This window comes from Epinephelus fuscoguttatus, linkage group LG13, assembly GCF_011397635.1.
Source record: "Epinephelus fuscoguttatus linkage group LG13, E.fuscoguttatus.final_Chr_v1".
Classification (NCBI taxonomy): domain Eukaryota; kingdom Metazoa; phylum Chordata; class Actinopteri; order Perciformes; family Serranidae; genus Epinephelus; species Epinephelus fuscoguttatus.
Window position 1 is genome coordinate 920,574 of NC_064764.1, and position 18,281 is coordinate 938,854.

The following is an 18,281-nucleotide window of genomic DNA, read 5'->3' on the forward strand; positions in this document are numbered from 1 at the left end:
TATGCATCAGTTATCTGCACTCAGTAAACATCACTCTGTCCTGCTTCCAGACATACAGTTACAGAATAATTATGCCAGAAATAGCTGATTTAACCAGAATTATAGTGTACAGGAATGAGGTAAATGCCAGAAACCTTTATATTTTAGCTTTTTAGGTTTCTACCGTTTTTTTTTTCCCGTTAAAGTTTATAAGTTTAAGTTTATTTACTTTATTAATCCCCCTGAGGGGAAATTCAATGTTTTCACTCTTGCTTGTCAATTACACACAGGTCCGAAAGACACACACATGCACAAACAGGACCTATACTTGCACAAAGTGGAGAGATGTCAGAGTGAGGGGGCTGCCCTTGGTGAGGCGCCCTGAGCGGTTGGGGGGTTCGGTGCCTTGCTCAAGGGCACCTCGGCAGTGCCCAGGAGGTGAACTGGCACCTCTCCAGCCACCAGTCCACGCTTCATATTTTGGTCTGGACGAGGACTCGAACAGGCGACACTCCGGTTCCCAACCCAAGTCCCTATGGACTGAGCTACTGCCAGGTTTTTTTGGGGGGGAGTTTTTCCTTATCCACTGTGAGGGTCCAAAGGACAGAGGGATGTCATATGCTGTAAAGCCCTGTGAGGCAAATTGTGATTTGTGATATACTGCTTTGTTAACCAGCAGAAGAAGGGTGGGAAGAGCTGTGGTTCCAGCTGCAGTCTTTGCTGTGTCCTTGTTCCAAAGGTTCTGATCTGAGGAAGCCAGTCGCTCGGGGTCCTTGCAGAGTTAGATGCTGGGTGCTAACTCACTTAGTTCCGTGTTGCTGGAAAGCTAGTTGCAAACCTTGTGCTTGTACCTCTAACTTTCTGGTTCAGGTTAGAGAGTCTGTGATCAATTGCCCCACCTCTGATGGTTCAGGGCAAGGAGCAAGGGTCTGAGCTTCTGGGCTGGTCCAGGCCCAGCTGGAAATAGGTGTGAGCTGCTAGGGATCAACAGCAAAATTATTTAACAAAAGTACAAAATTTGGCTTAGAGCAGCTAATTTTGTTGTGTTGTTACAAGAGGTTAGCAGAGTAAGATGCCCAACCAGGCAACTACTCAGGTTTTTCTCATATCACATTATATGACAAGATGTTTTGTTTAATCTCTGCTTTAATTAGGTACTGACTGTAATCATCTCTGCTCTGAAAGGCTGGAGGACAGTTTAGACCTCATAACCCTGACCATCAGGGAACCTTTATACACTGACTATACGGGACTCACCAAAAATACATCCTGCATTATAGGAGATTGTGTGCACCATCTCCACCTTGGCATTTTCTGAGGATCCAGCCTTTCATCTTAAATGACACCTACCTATATGGCAGTATGGCTGAATATGGCTTGCCATTACGTCACAGCCAAGAAGCTCATCAGCCTCAGTTAGATCTCAGAACTAACTGTCTAAAATACTGTCTCACTGTCTGCTGGAATTCATGAACTGAATCACCTGCTGGAATAAATGCAGCCACGTCCACCTCTTGTTTTGTGGACTGACTGCTTTAATGAGCAACAAAATGAATGAACAGTGAATACCAGAAAAATACAAATTCCATTATAGGCCAAGGTAGGCCACACTACAGACCTGTTGCTCCAACCTCTCAGTCACCATTAGAGGCCAGCTAAACAAATAAAATCATTTAAGGCCCTGTTACTTTGGTTCAATGACCCACAGATGCATTTGCCAACTTGCTACTAGAACTAGTGGGGTTTTAATAAATTACTCTGTCTGTCTGCAGTGGAGGGGATGAAGGTGGTGGAGATTGAGAAATGTTGCAACGACATTAAGAAGCTCCGTGAGGAGATGGGATCCAGAAACAACAGGTGACAGCCACAACAGAAGTAATTTGTCAGGAGATCTGCTTTAGTATTTTATTACTGTAAATAAGAATATATGCAGAGCAGTTAGTATTGCATAAGTATCATTATTAGTGCAGTTATAGCAAAAAAAATGTATTTATCACTGTAGTAATGGTTGTTATTATTTTAACACTGAAACAACAAGGCCTAGTTGATAAATTAATTCGTCACTCATCAGAAAATTAATCACACACTATTCTGATATTCAGTTGATTGTTAAAATCAGTTAAAAGCAACAGCCCAAACTGTGGGAGCCCAAAGTGTTCAATATAAAATAAATAAAAATATATAAAAATGAACAAAACATTTCTGAAATTATCTGAAGAAATTATTAAAATTGAGCTTAGTATTGTGAAATGTTATTTGCATTTTCAAAATAACTAAATTTCATTGGATAACATTTTTCTTTCAGTACAGATATTTAGGGCCCTCTTGTTTTCCTGCTCGTACTTTCTTCTTCTTCTTCTTCTTCTTCTTCTTCTTCTTCTTCTTCTTCTTCTTCTTCCAAGGAAATCCTACTTCCCATGCATGAAAAATCACCAAAGTTTGCACAAAGGTCCAGTCAGATGCCAGATTTGTTCAGCTGCAAACACAAGTCAATAGTCCTGATGGTGTGTAGCGCCACCATCTAAAGTTCAAAACTTTATTTAAAATGTAGCCCCAATACTGAAAAAACTTTTGTACATTTAAACCTATTGCAAATTATGAAGTCCATCACTGTTTTTTTTTTCCAGAAACTGTAAAACTTCTTAAACCTATCTCCTCTCACAATTTTTGCTCAACTGACACCAAACTTCCAAGCATCTTTAGACTGTCTTCCACAAATTGTCCTCACAGATTTTTGATTGATCAAAAGTTGAGCCTAGAGTACATCAAGATGTTTGACTGTAAACAGTACTGTAAACATACAGTACAGGCCAAAAGTTTGGACACACCTTCTCATTCAATGCGTTTTCTTTATTTTCATGACTATTTACATTGTAGATTCTCACTGAAGGCATCAAAACTATGAATGAACACATGTGGAGTTATGTACTTAACAAAAAAAGGTGAAATAACTGAAAACATGTTTTATATTCTAGTTTCTTCAAAATAGCCACCCTTTGCTCTGATTACTGCTTTGCACACTCTTGGCATTCTCTCCATGAGCTTCAAGAGGTAGTCACCTGAAATGGTTTCCATTTCACAGGTGTGCCTTATCAGGGTTAATTAGTGGAATTTCTTGCTTTATCAATGGGGTTGGGACCATCAGTTGTGTTGTGCAGAAGTCAGGTTAATACACAGCCGACAGCCCTATTGGACAACTGTTAAAATTCATATTATGGCAAGAACCAATCAGCTTACTAAAGAAAAACGAGTGGCCATCATTACTTTAAGAAATGAAGGTCAGTCAGTCTGGAAAATTGCAAAAACTTTAAATGTGTCCCCAAGTGGAGTCGCAAAAACCATTAAGCGCTACAACGAAACTGGCACACATGAGGACCGACCCAGGAAAGGAAGACCAAGAGTCACCTCTGCTTCTGAGGATAAGTTCATCTGAGTCACCAGCCTCAGAAATCGCAAGTTAACAGCAGCTCAGATTAGAGAGCAGATGAATGCCACACAGAGTTCTAGCAGCAGACCCATCTCTAGAACAACTGTTAAGAGGAGACTGCGCCAATCAGGCCTTCATGGTCAAATAGCTGCTAGGAAACCACTGCTAAGGAGAGGCAACAAGCAGAAGAGATTTGTTTGGGCCAAGAAACACAAGGAATGGACATTAGACCAGTGGAAATATGTGCTTTGGTCTGATGAGTCCAAATTTGAGATCTTTGGTTCCAACCGCCGTGTCTTTGTGAGATGCAGAAAAGGTGAACGGATGGATTCCACATGCCTGGTTCCCACTGTGAAGCATGGAGGAGGAGGTGTGATGGTGTGGGGGTGTTTTGCTGGTGACACTGTTGGGGATTTATTCAAAATTGAAGGCACACTGAACCAGCATGGCTACCACAGCATCCTGCAGCGACATGCCATCCCATCCGGTTTGCGTTTAGTTGGACGATCATTTATTTTTCAACAGGACAATGACCCCAAACACACCTCCAGGCTGTGTAAGGGCTATTTGACCAAGAAGGAGAGTGATGGAGTGCTGTGGCAGATGACCTGGCCTCCACAGTCACCGGACCTGAACCCAATCGAGATGGTTTGGGGTGAGCTGGACCGCAGAGTGAAGGCAAAGGGGCCAACAAGTGCTAAACACCTCTGGGAACTCCTTCAAGACTGTTGGAAAACCATTTCAGGTGACTACCTCTTGAAGCTCATGGAGAGAATGCCAAGAGTGTGCAAAGCAGTAATCAGAGCAAAGGGTGGCTATTTTGAAGAAACTAGAATATAAAACATGTTTTCAGTTATTTCACCTTTTTTTGTTAAGTACATAACTCCACATGTGTTCATTCATAGTTTTGATGCCTTCAGTGAGAATCTACAATGTAAATAGTCATGAAAATAAAGAAAACGCATTGAATGAGAAGGTGTGTCCAAACTTTTGGCCTGTACTGTATACTTGCAAATTCTTGCTAAAAAAAAATAAAAATAACAACATTTTGGAATCATGGTAGATGATGTTTGGCAAATATCAGAATTTTATATCAAAAACTGAATTTTTGACAGCATTTTGAATTCTGTCCTCATGTGAACCATTGCTGTCAAAGAGCACACACATCAGTTTTTCACTTGTTTCATTAAAAACAAATCAGCAACATCTCCATGCTGTCTATATGCAAGATGGGTCTTTTCAGATTTTTGTCTTGATAACTGAATTTATGACAGCAGTTTAAAATCTGCCTTCACAGCTGCTGTCATCCTGGTGGCTGGCTTAGTCAATTTGTGAAGCCACAGACAAGTTGTCACTTGCTAATTAGCTCAGTCAGATAGAAGATATTCCTTGGTGTCAGAGGTTGTGAGTTAAAGCCTCAACTGATGCAAAATGTACATTGTAATGGCAACTTTCTTATTGTGTTCCTAGTCTGTCTCTTGTTGCTCAGAATTGCCCAGATTTGTCTAAAATTGCCTAAAATTGCCCAGCCCTGACCATTGCTGCGCAGCAGCTATAATTGTATTTGTTGTCCCGGTGACACTTTTATTTCATGTCAAGTTTTATTTCATAATGTGACTTTTTATAGTGTAATATTTTATTTCATACCCTGACTGTCAATAGTGATCATCTCACTTTTCAGCCAATCACATGCCACTCTTTGGACACAAACTCTTTACAACACTCCCTTCCAACAGGACGCTCTGGCCCATCACATATTCTCTGTACTGTGAACTTTTGCAGGTCCTCTGATCAATATTGCTTAAGATCCTGCACACAACTGCTGAAAATCTTTAATTCTAAAACATTTTGTACAGTATTTTGTTGTAATTTTTCCACTCTATTTTAATGTTTTTTTGTTCTTCTGCAGTTACTTGCCATTATCTTAATTTCCTCTAAATATGTTTATTGAATATATCAAACACCAAAGAAAATTCTTTGTAAATAAAATCCTACTTGTCAGTCAACCTTATTCTGATCATGATTTGAACAGGAACTAACTGGTAAATCTGGTAGCAGTTGTTGAGCTTGCTTGCTTGAGAGAGGAAGGGCACATGATTGGCAGAAAAATGAGAAATGACAGCACCACTGTCATGAAAAGCAACATTATGAAACAAAAAGTGTCATGAAATAAAAGTGTCACTGGGAAAATGCCATTATAAAATACAAACTTTTGAAAAAGGGCCGTTTGAAATCAGATTTTCGATTGTAGGCCAGTGTAGGCACAATACACAATTCATATGATGATTTATATTTATTTTAAACATCTTTTGTATTCATGATTGAACACTTTGGGGTCCATACCAAAGTGTGTGTTGAAGATTCGATTAATTGAAACAAGAATCTAGAGATCATCTGGTAAGGAAAATTATCAATGGTTAAAGCCTTAATCAGTGTCACTGGTAGTTCTAGCATTAGATGCAAAGAGTAAAATAACTAGTCGTAGTAGTAGTAAGTAGCAGTATAAGTAATTGATAAAGTAAAACTGGTGAGGTTCGGTGATCAAAGTTTTACACTGGAGACTGAGATTGTTTCACTGACTGGTCAATGAATATTATTGATTTTCATATTTTGTATTATTATTCTTAGTAGAATTGGTACTTGTATTATTTCTTTGTAGCTTCAAACTGTTTTTTTTTTTTTTTTCAGTAATTTTGTGGAGGACAATAAGAAGCTGACTCCTCGTAGAGATGTGCCCTCCTACCCAAAGGTAGGTTTTCCTAGAAAGTCTCTGTCACAGGGATCACTACACTGTATGTTCTGTTAGCCCGGTGAGTCTACTGATGACAGGTGTGTCAGAAACACCATGCTGTTTAGGTGTGAGTGTTGTGAAAATGTAACTGGTCGTCAGGTTTAGTCCTTGTCTATTCCCAGAAATCACTGCAGTACAATAGGTCACTCAATCATCTCATCTCTACTCTCAGAGAACACAGCAGTGAATCCATAGAATGTTTGTACAAAGGCACAAGTTGTATTTTACAAAAACATTCACCTGCAGACAGCTAGTTGCTGCTAGTCATATTTGTTGCACATTTTGTAACTGAACAGAAAGAAACATTTTTAAACACTTCCTTTTTGTGGTGAGATACAGCAGTCCAGCAAGAATTTAGGAAAATAAAGTAAAGTAGTAGGGATGACATGAGGTTATATGCATGAGCATTACAGTAAGTGTGTGTAGTGGTGTGTAGATGTGTGTGCCAGGTGGAGGCAGACAGGGTTAACTGCAAGCTCTGTTGCCTCCAGTACATGCTGTCACAACAGACCATAGACGCCCTCAAAAAACCTGCCTTTGATGTCTGGCTGTGGGAGGCCAACGAGGTAAGACTGATCAGCTGGCTTAAACGCATCTCACCTGCAATTCTCCTCTCTCTTCTCCTTTCCATGTGCCCCTGTCTCCCTGTCCTGTGGCCCTTTGTGCGTGTTTACCCTCTGTGTGTGTGTGTGTGTGTGTGTGTGTGTGTGTGTGTGTGTGTGTGTGTGTGTGTGTGTGTGTGTGTGTGTTTGTGTAGTACCATCTGTCTAAGGAGACAGTAGAAGCTCTTAGATTGCCTACATTCGATGCTTGGCAGTGGGAGCCGAATGAGGTGAGACTCATGCCCTGATTATCCACTGATTCATTTTTCATCAAGCACAGGTTTAATTTCTGTTAATTATAACTGATTAAGTAACTGGTGAAGAAATTGCAAATTAACTGTGATTTAGTATGCTATTTATGATTTCCTAAGTGTTCAGTTTTATATTGTCATTAATGATCAAAAGTCTGTGTTCAAAGTAGAAGAGAAAACGATGTGTTTTGAAGTGCCAGCTGCCTGATGTTACCGACCATACAATGACACAACAAAAACTGGACATGCAGACCAATCTTTCTAATTGCAGAGATTTTGGCTTATCAAACACATGACAAGGATAATGTTAAAGTTGTGCCCACAATGCAGCACCACCTCCACTGACAGTTTGGTCGGAGACCTGGGTGTTTTATGCTAGTAATTGCCAATAGTGTTGAGCTGTTAGCCTCAAGCACAGGTATGGGCTGGGATACAGCAGGCTACAGAGGGCTAGTAAGATCACTTGTTTGTAATTCCACATTCCCATATTGTTTTCATTATGCCTCTGTGCCAGCCATAGCCACAACTGGAGGCATGTTGTGGGGTTGTCCATCCATCCCATTCTCGTGAACGTCTTGAGGAAATTTCTTCAAATTTAGCACAAAAGTCCACTTGGACTCAGCAATGAACTGATTAGATTTTGGTGGTGAAAGGTCACAGTAACCTCACATAGCATGTAGGGCTGTCAACGAATATTCTAAATTCGAACTTAAATTCGAATTTGAAAAAAAAAATGGACCTTCGAATGTGAAAATTGATATTCGATTGTGGAGGGGGAAAAAAAACACCACCGCAGCTCTTTGCGAGTGGGAGGTGAGAGCAGCCACAAAGCTGCGCGGCGCGGCGCAGCCGGTGTGGATGACACAATTGGTTAACATGGGTGCCGAAAGGAAACTGGCTTCTCTTCTCGGCGCTTTGAGGCTATTCACAGCGCTTCTGCAGGCAGTGTGGCCACGGGTCAGAAAGGGGGGGTGAGTGAGAGGTCCGCGGTCGTTTATAACGTAATGTTATAGATAATTGTTTTATATGTTTTAATGTGTAGGTATGTAAATGTTTTCAAAGACGTTTATGTTGAAATAAAAATACCTACAAGTAGTTATATTTCCTTGTATTAATACATACAGAAGTATGGTTCCTTGTATTAGTTTGCCCTCTTGTGGACATAATGCGAAAAAAAAAATTCAAATGGTTCGAACCTATGAGTTATTTTTAGAAGGAATATTCAAACGTCATTTTTGAGCAATTTTGACAGCCCTAATAGCATGTTTTGGTCCATAACTCATTGAATCACTCATGAATTCTTGCACTATTTATGACAAAACTTCACACAAATGTGTAACAGAATATAATAATGGAGTGCTGACATTTTTATCCAAAAGGTCAAAGGTCAACTTCACAGGGACATCATAATGTATTGCATAAAACACTTTTCTGGCCGTTACTCAGTGCATAAGTCAGGAACAGAAGGGGAGACATACTGAACTGGTGACATTGATCTTGGGTGTCCACCTTGAAACTGTGTTGATTGTATAGATCTCCTGTGCTGCTGGGGGAAGGATGTGTGTGAAGCATCCATGTTTTCACAGACATGGGTGTAGACTCTAAGTGCAACTTACCTCCTGCACGGAGGCATACAATGGCAAGGCGGTAATTCTAGTTTTCAAACTTGAAGTCTTCAGCCCTAATCGATGATGGACATTTATCAGATTTCACACAACTCTTCTCTAGAGAAACAAAAGGCTTTATACTGTTTTTTTCACATATGCAGTAAAACTCTTCAAGACCTGTAAAAACACTTTGATGTGTGAAATTGGTGGTGTTCCTTCTATCCATCCATCCATTTTCTGCCACTTATGTGTGGCCTGGCCACACTGTTGTGTAACCTTCTAGGTAGTCCAGATGTCCCTCTACCCAGCATCGTCTTCTGGAGGAGCTCCTCCAGGGGGATCCCAAGGTGTACCCAAGCCAGCATGTTCTGGATCTATCCTGGTGTCTCCCACCAGTTTTAATGAGCCCGCAGAACCTCCAAAATATGTTGTGCAGGAGACATCCTGATTAGCTGGCTCCTTTCAACATTAAACAGCTCTACTATGAGCCCCTGCACATGTCTGTGCTCCTTACATTATCTCTAAGACTGAACTGAACCAAAACAGAAAATGCACCAGACTTCATTTTTCCCTTTGGGTTCAGGTGGTTTAGGTTGGTGTTTAAGCTGTTCATCGAGACCACTTAAAAAGTTGGGTCTCAGTCTGCTTCCAACAAGACACTGATGTGAAAACAAAGAAAACCAGTCACATGATTTTATGAGAGTGGATCAAAAGCTAAACTACCATCTGCCGGTCGTGAGAGCTGTCAAGAAAGTGATCTCCTAAATACGATGTTCAGTTGCAGTCTTGATAGTCCTGACACCAAAGAATATAAAAAACACAGCAGATTCAGTGCTGCATGACCTCCTGTCAGTCAAAACAATTTTCCCATGTGGCTCCGTGTAGTACTGATGACATCACCAAAATCGCCAAATAAATTAGTTCTCTCAGTTCACATTACCTCATGTTTATAGCTTTTGGATAACATGTAATAAGGCAAAGAGAACATGAAATAGATCAGAACTGTAGGACGATGAAATGGTGATTCAGTAAAACATTAAGCTTACTTGCGGTACAGTATCTCTACATAATGTAAATGATTGATTTATAATCTGGATTATTAGAGGATAATTTACAAGTGAAAAATCAACAGATGCAAAATAAATGTAAAATTGTGATTTGTATCTCATCTGTACTATATAATGAATATAGGCTTGTATATGTGCAGATACTTAATTTAAGGAGCAGTTGTGTCATTGCGCTTAATGATTGTAGGATAGAACATCACATTAAATGTGCAAATATAAACTCAAGTGTGAAACATGCACAATGCAAATGCTCTGGAAGTGAAAGATCTAAATGAAATGCAGTCATTATAAATCCCATTTGTTGCACCTGTGTTTGACAAGTGGAAATGTCTGCTGTGAAAAAGGTCCATGAAGAGAGAGAAAACTGACTTACTACAAGAAAATGGGAGAGATGATGGATTTGCTGTATCTGGTATGGATTCACCAGGATTCTATGCTACTTAGGGACTGTTCTTTATTTATCAGAGAAGCAGTGTGGCTGCAGTGTGACTTCATTTTTGTTTATTTTGTCACTCCCTGAAGCTACAAATGTTTTTTCCTGTAGCCTCCCTGAGTAATTTGAGGAAAATGCATGACCCTCCCTCAACCATGAATTCTTGATGAGATTTTTAAAAAAAAAAAAAAAAAAAAACTTACCCTTTGATGTTTGAAAATTAAAAGTTGAAAATGAAATCCTGGAATTGAAAAAAGCCTCAGTTTCTCACTCTTGTTGTGCATGCTGGTAAATTCATGCAAAGGTTAGTATTTGGCCAAATTTTCAATGAGATAGAATAAAATGATTTTGATGATATATCACCATTCTAAGTTCAGATTTGGTTGTGTTCAAGAATTGTTGGATATTTGAAAATCCAATTATATTTTCTGTTTTTACAGTTTTTGACGATGATAAATGATACAATTTTGGTCATTTTTAAAGACAACATTTGTTTTTTTTTAAAAATTATTTTTTGGGCTTTTGCCTTTAATAGGAGACAGGAGAGAGTGAAATGGGGGAGTGAGAGAGAGTGGAGGGATGACATGCAGCAAATGGTTGCGAGCCAGAGTCGAACCCGTGACCGCTGCAGCGAGGCAACACCTCTGTATATGGGGCACCGGCACAACCACTACGCTACGGATGCCCCTAAAACAACATGTTTGAATGCATGTTGTTGTTGTTGTTGTTGTTGTTGTTGTTGTTGTTGTTGTTGTTTAAATAGCATCCAATAAATACAAAATACTACCATTTAGAGTTTTATATCCATTCCCCAAGCCATAATTAAACAAACAAACAAACAAACAAACAAAAAAACACGAGTCCGTCCTTAGTGCTTACAATATTATTATTATTCTTTTCAACTCACATATACAACAATTCACATGTTGAAAATAAAACAGGGTTTGGTCTTTATGATATAAGGTTCAGAGAGCAAATTCTGTTATTTTTATAAATAATATTTTATTTAGTTTACTTTAATAATTACAACAAAACAAGGTTTATTATGCTATTCACAAAATTAAAAAAATATATATTAAGAAAAGAAATAAGCCTCAAACATACTGCTATTTTAGATTAAGTATTTCATTCAATATTCCATTTCCATTTTTCCATTTTTCTTCAGCAAGTGTTTTCTTTTCTCTTTTCTCTGTGGAACTGGAAAAGCCGATGAAGCTGCTTTTAGACTGTGGAGCTACATCATTCATTGACAACAACATATTTACTGTTGGTTTTGCTTGTAGTTTTGTTCCTTAAGAAGGGGTGTAATAGCCCATAATCTAAACCAACATGCTCCCTTAGCTTATATGCATCTTTTGATGTGCTGCTCAGTATATGATTGAAGAGGTCTGTCCAAATTCAAAAGAAAGAATGTTTTTACAAATCAAAAACTGCAAGGTGGTTCATTTTATCATTGCATTAAAAAAAAGAGAGAAAAAAGTATTTTATCATCATATCATTGATTCGTTGCATTTGTTCTTCAGATGCTGAGCTGTCTTGAACATATGTACCATGACCTAGGCTTGGTCAAAGACTTCAACATCAACCCTATCACACTCAAGAGATGGCTGGTGAGACCTGGACCTAGTACTGTTTGCAAATTCAATTAGAAACCAACCAACACCACACCACACCACAACAATATCTCTAAATACTTTACTGGCCAAAAGCTCAAAGATCTCAAGCCTCCTCTCTGTCTCTCTTTCTCTGTCGGTCTGTCTGTCTGTCTTTCTCTCTCTCTCTGCCTGTCTGTCATTTTATCTTTCTGTCTGTCTGTCTGTCTGTGTCTGTCTGTCTGTCTGTCTGTCTGTCTCTATCTGTCTGTATGTCTCTCTTTCTGTCTGTTTGTCTATCTGTCTGTCTGTCTGTCTCTCTAAAAAATAAAAAGTAAAGAGAATAATGAAAAAACAAAAACAAAATCTATCTCATAGTGAAACATGTCTTGTTGACATGTCTCTCTCTTTCTCTGTCTGTCTGTCTGTCTGTCCGTCTCTGTAGCTTTGTATTCATGACAACTACAAGAATAACCCCTTCCACAACTTTCGCCACTGTTTCTGTGTCACCCAGATGATGTACAGCATGATCTGCCTCTGCAGCCTACAGGTAAGCAGCTTCTTGGAGACCTGAATGCTGTGAGACTTGAGGCTTGGTTCAATAAAGAATTGAGCTGAGACTTGAAAGCAAAGTTTCAAGTTTTGAGCAGGTAAAATTGGAGAATGATAAAAACTAACAATGGCAGGCCTTGTATGGCCTCACCCTGCACATTATTTTTTTAAAGTCCTACATGTTGGTCCCAGTTACATAAAAAAAACCTCTGTAACACAGCACTGAAAAGCTGAGATCTTAACATGCTGAAATGTCAAGACATCAAATAGTCAGCATCTTAGCTTGTACACTGCTCTGAGACTGACACTTAGATTAAAGGGGGCATTCACCACCAAGTTTTCATGGCAAAGTCAATGTACTCATCATAAGAAGTCCCTCTCAGCCTGTGGAAACAGTTTGCAGAGTGTATTTAGTCCCCTAACTTCATGAAAATATAGGCTTATACTAAACCACTGGAGTAGCCCTTGATATGAAAAGTTAGACATTTTTGAAAATATGCTTATTTACTACTTGCCAAAAGTTAGATAATAAGATTCAGCAATAACTAGTTAGCTTAGAACAGGGGTGGCCAACCAGTCAGAGACCAAGAGCCACAAAAATTACCATGGTACTACAAAGAGCCACATCATACACACGTGTGGTTACAAACGTACTCCCTCTATCACACAAACACGAAATGACATAAAATCAAAATCAATACATTTCCAATTTTCAAAGCCAGATTTATTTATCTCACACACAAATGAATAACCATGAATAGAGATACACACAGTCTCTCCCTCTCATACTGTCTTTCTCCACCCCCCTCCACATCCACAGTCTCTCCCTCTCTCATACTCTCTCCACAGTCTCTCCCTCTCTCATACTCTCTCCTCACACAAAATCACTCTCTGACTCTGCTAAAAATGACGTTTGTTCATTTTCATACTATCACTTAGCCACGCATTTCTTCCCTGCCATTTTTTGCTATATCGATATCGCCACTGCGCTGTCCTGCATTCCTCCCGAACTCCATGCCCTCTCACCTGCCCATGTGCACTCCTCTCTCTCTTACTCGCTCCACTTACGCCTGTTACATTTCTTAAAGGGCTATAGCACTCATAACAATGAATTGATTTTTTTATGAAGGATGGAAGAGCCGCACGCCGATGGTTTTAATTAATGGATCGAAGAGCAGCACACTGATGTGCAAAGAGCCGCACCACCCCTGGCTTAGAATAAAGATTGGAAAAAGGGAAATGCCCCCCCCCATAACCACCATGAAAATAAATATATTTCCCAAAATGTTATGATTCTTTTAGCAGCTCTGCCTGTCAGTTGGAATAATCAGACTGGAGAAGACCATCCTGATGACGTGAGCTCAACATTCTGTTTTACTCTCTGTATCAGTCTGGACTTAGTGCCGCCCGCCCTTTCAGTGGGTGGGAGTACTCACCTTGACAGACAAACTTCTTTAGCCAGTTAGCCTAACATCTTCATCATCAACAATGGAGCCAGTTGATAAATCAAACTTTTGCCAAATCCAGTCAGAAGAATGGCAAAAATGTATTTCCTCTAAGAAACTCCAAGAGTACATATTCTTGTTGTTGTTTAATTGTTGTTATTGACTCTATTTCTGCAATCACTTCAGTTATAGCTGTGTTTTCTCTACTAACGTTTGAGTTAGTGCTTCGGGAGCTGCCATTACTGTTCTTCAAGCTGCGGCCTGCATTTTACATCATCAGCTACAATTTAGTCCCTGATTGGCTGCTTACATTGTCAACTACAATGTGGATTCCTGATTGGCCCACATTGGATTTTACTGTAATTTCTGAAGTGTTTGGGGTGGCAGCAAGTCTAGACTGATACAGAGAGTGAAATAGAATGTTGAGGTCATATCATCAGGATGATCTTACCAGGCTAAAGTAATGGCATCCTGAGCACAGAATGAAGACAAGCTTCCCCTGTGTGTGCTGTAACTCAAGATTCTCTGTGGTTTGTTCTGGTAGGCGGTCTGACTACCCAACCATGTTAGTGCATTGCACTGGCTAGCTAATCCTCACCACTCTGCACTGTGCTTATACAGAAGTTACAACCAGTTAGTGCTGATATATCAGAAGTGTAAAACCCACCCTATAGTTCCCCCCAGGTTAACACTGTTAGCTCTGTAGCACTGTTGCCATTGTTAGAACTGTTTTTTTGCAGCTTTTTTAGCTGCTAGGCACTGGCTCAGCCACCTCCATGTTGAGAACTGTGTGCAAACAATCCTGGCTCAGACTCATAAATATGCTCTGAACGGTTTACACAGCTCCTTTAAATAGTAATAAAATACAAACCCACCATGGCTTTTTATAATGACTCTCCTTGTGGTCTTTGATGCACTTTTCACAAGCAATACTGTTATCTTTGGTAAAAGAAATTAATTTGATACATTACTTTGAAGTAAATTTAAATTAGATATTTTGTTAGTGTGGGATAGTGGGATTTGGCGTTTGACTGTCACTGCAGTGATCATGCTTCTTCAAGATCCTGCTCTCTGAATTTTACACTTTATGTTTTAAGTAGAGGTCGACCGATATGTATTTTTTTTATGGCCGATCCAATGTTTTGCCATCAGCCTCAGCTGATGACCAATATGTACTGCCGATTTTTTTGAGCCTATATTTGGGGCTGATATTGTTATTTCTCCCTCTATTTGCATGATAGAAATGTCACAGTAATAACAATAAGGGGTACACAAATGTTAATTTTAGAAAAAATAACAAAAACTTTATTTAACAAACACACAACACACAAGTCTCTCTTTAAAAAAGAAAAAAAAAAGAAACATATATATATATATATATATATGTGTATATATATATATACATATATATGTTTTAGGGATGTAACGATATGGAAAATTTGGTATCTCGATTATAGTGACCAAATTATCACGGTAAACGATAATACCACAATATGCTGTAAAATGTTCAAAATAATAGATACATTGAAATAATTTCACTAAATCTTGTAACTTCCTTATCATACTAAAATGTTAACAGCCAAAATCTTATATTAAAATGAAACTTTCACATTAAAGGGCCAAGGGATTGGCACAGCAACAGAAAGATTTATTTCAAATGAACAAAATATGTAAACAAATTACAAGACCAAAGCTTATTTGTCTGTTGCATTTTAACAGTCAGCAAAATATGTAAACAATATAGGAACAAAACTTGTTCCTCGGGAAAATTTGTGCAAGTAATAGTGCAACTTAAAATAACTTTGAATAAAATAAACTTTAAACCTTAAATAAACATAAATGTGCAAATAAATAAACAAGAGTCGAAACACCATGCATAACTGGCCATCTATATTGATTCTAGCTCGCCATACAATAACCATAATCATAGTGATTCAGTCATAGTTGATCTCAATTAGCGATAATATAAAATGAATATGTTTCCATTACGTTATGTCGGTTTATATTCTGTCGGCTCCACTCAGTGTTTTCAGCTCCATTTCGTTTTGAAACACTTAGCAACATAGCTGCTAATACGGCTATTAGCTACTCAGCTAGTATTAGCTCCTAAGTGTCTTAAACAAAAACGGAAAATCCAGTCACTGTTTAGGAGGACAGATACGGCTCAAATGTCCCGTATACGTCAAGAGTTACACATTATGACAATCTTAGTAAAACCAAAGTCCATCACACAATAACTGACGTTTTGCATAGCATACCTTGCATTGGCTATAAAACTGTGGATGATGGTCACGGAGATGAGACAGCAGATTTGTAGTGTTGCTACCCTTCGCAGCAACTTTCTTTCGACATGTTCTGCACACAGGATAGTTGTCCTCCACCAGCTGTCCCTCAGCATTCTTCAGAAACCCAAAGTATGCCCAGACCTCAGATTTTGTGCGTTTAGTTTGGGGGGAAAATTTCCTGAGTGCCACTATCACCACCTTCTGCGATGTTTTCATTCTTTGTATTTACACAAGCTACGCATTCACACAGCGCCTGCATCGCGAGACTTGGATGAGGCTGTTATTACATATCCTGATAATCCACCGCGATAATGCAATTAATTTAAACATAAACGGTAATTCTTACTGTGTAAAAATTAACTGAGATTTACTGTAATATCGGTAATCGTTACATCCCTAATGTATATATATTAGTGCTGTCAATTGATTCAAATTTTTAATCACGATCAATCACATGATTTTCATAGTTAACTCGCAATTAATCAAAAATTAATCACACATTTTTTATCTGTTCTAAATGAAAAGGTTTTTAATCCTCATCAATATAGGAGTGGACAAATATGCTTTTTATGCAAATGCATTTTAATTGAAACATTATGCTGAAAGCACAACATGACAGTGGAGCCCAACATGGAAAAACAAATGGGCATATTGACCTGAATGTCATATAGTAGTGACCAACTTAAGTTCAACCCAAGTTCATTCCCTGGATCCTGGGGGAAAACATAGGCTCACAAAACACATCCTCTACTAAGTGGGAACAAAACAGTCATACAAAAATAAATTAAAACAAACAAATAAAGTGTACATGTAACGGTGCACATGTAGTGCAGAACTAGTACTCAGCCTATACAGTATAGTGCATTTAGGACTCAGCCTATATAGTGAAGTTAGTCAATCAGTCACTAGTCAGTCAGTCAGGTAGCCAGTCAGTGGTCAGCTACTCAGTCAATCAGTAGTCAGCTACTCAGTCAATCAGTCAGTCAGTAGTAAGCCAGTCAGTCACTACGTCAGTCAGTCAGTAATAAGCCAGTCAGTCTGTCAGTCCATCAGTCCGTCAGTCAGTCAGTCAGTCAGTCACCCAGCCAGCCATCCAGCCAGTCAGTCACATCCCTACTGTGAACAAAGCAGTCATACAAAAAAATAAACTAAAACAAGCAAAGTGCATATGTAACGGTGCACATGTAGTGCAGAACTAGGACTCAGCCTATATAGTGCAGTTAGGCATAGAAACACCACTAAGGTCCCGATTAGCCTACTTCTCTTTCTTTGCATTAAGCCAACTGGCTTAATGTCTGAAAATGTAAACAGGCTTGTCTGTTTGAGCAACTGCTCAAACAGACAAGCCTGTTTACATTTTCGGACGACAGGGCAGCTCGCTTCTTCTGAACAACATGCCCTGAGAGTGAAAATAACCTTTCACAGGGTATGGATGTGGGAGGTGTTGCCAAGTACTTGTGTGCAAGGCAGACCATCTCGCTGTGTGCCCCTTCATGTTTGGACCACTACTGCTGGGGACAGTCCTCCATGGCAATAGGGGGCTCTGCCTTGTAGCGCTCCACACATTTCTCAACACAAACCTGCTGCTGTTCGAGCTCCGCTGCGTTTGATGGGCTATGCTTGAAATGGCCCACTACCTTTCTGCATTTAGCCAATAAACTGTCATTGGCCTGTTGTGCAGAGACACTGTGATGGCTCGGTGGACGCTGTGTACGATACAGGGCATATGTTCGAATGGGAGTTGCCTGGCCGCTGCAATCATATTGCGTGCACTATCAGTGGTCAGTGTGTTCACTTTCTGTTCGATGTTCCACTCTCTGTCTACATGCACAAAGTGCAGCCAGTGGTTATACATATTACCCAGAGGGCGTTTCGGGCCATGTTGAAGGCTACTTAAAATAGCCCGTTTTATGTTCTCTTATAGCCCTTTTATTGTATTTTTGTTGTAGTTTAGACTATCTTATTGTTGTGGTTGGGGCTGGGCTAGTTTTGTGTGCAACCGTAACTAAGAGTGTCATATCGTTTAGTGACTTCCCTCAATAGCGAGAATTGGAGAGTCATCTTCATAGCTGTTTGCACCCGAAAACATTGGGTTCTGTAATGCCGTGCTGAACTGTGCCTGTATAATATAAAACAATTACGTCAGGCTATCTGGTAAAACCTCTGATCGAGGTATCCACTATAACAAATGTTAACGGGTCGGAATAGCAGCAGTCGGAAAAATAGCAAAAGTATGTTCGGATTATTGGT

At 39.4% G+C, this 18,281-nt stretch overlaps 1 protein-coding gene across 2 annotated transcripts in view; it reads left to right on the forward strand.

The window, feature by feature from the left end:
- Positions 1-18,281, forward strand: part of pde9aa (phosphodiesterase 9aa) — a 101,604-nt gene that overhangs the window by 19,688 nt on the left and 63,635 nt on the right. Inside the window, exons 3-7 of one of the 2 annotated variants that reach the window (XM_049594870.1) lie at positions 1,752-1,836; positions 6,095-6,155; positions 6,689-6,763; positions 11,681-11,767; positions 12,195-12,299. In XM_049594870.1, the coding sequence (XP_049450827.1) occupies positions 1,752-1,836; positions 6,095-6,155; positions 6,689-6,763; positions 11,681-11,767; positions 12,195-12,299 (413 nt within the window). The remainder of the gene's footprint in view (positions 1-1,751; positions 1,837-6,094; positions 6,156-6,688; positions 6,764-11,680; positions 11,768-12,194; positions 12,300-18,281) is intronic. The other variant, XM_049594872.1, reaches the window with a different exon arrangement.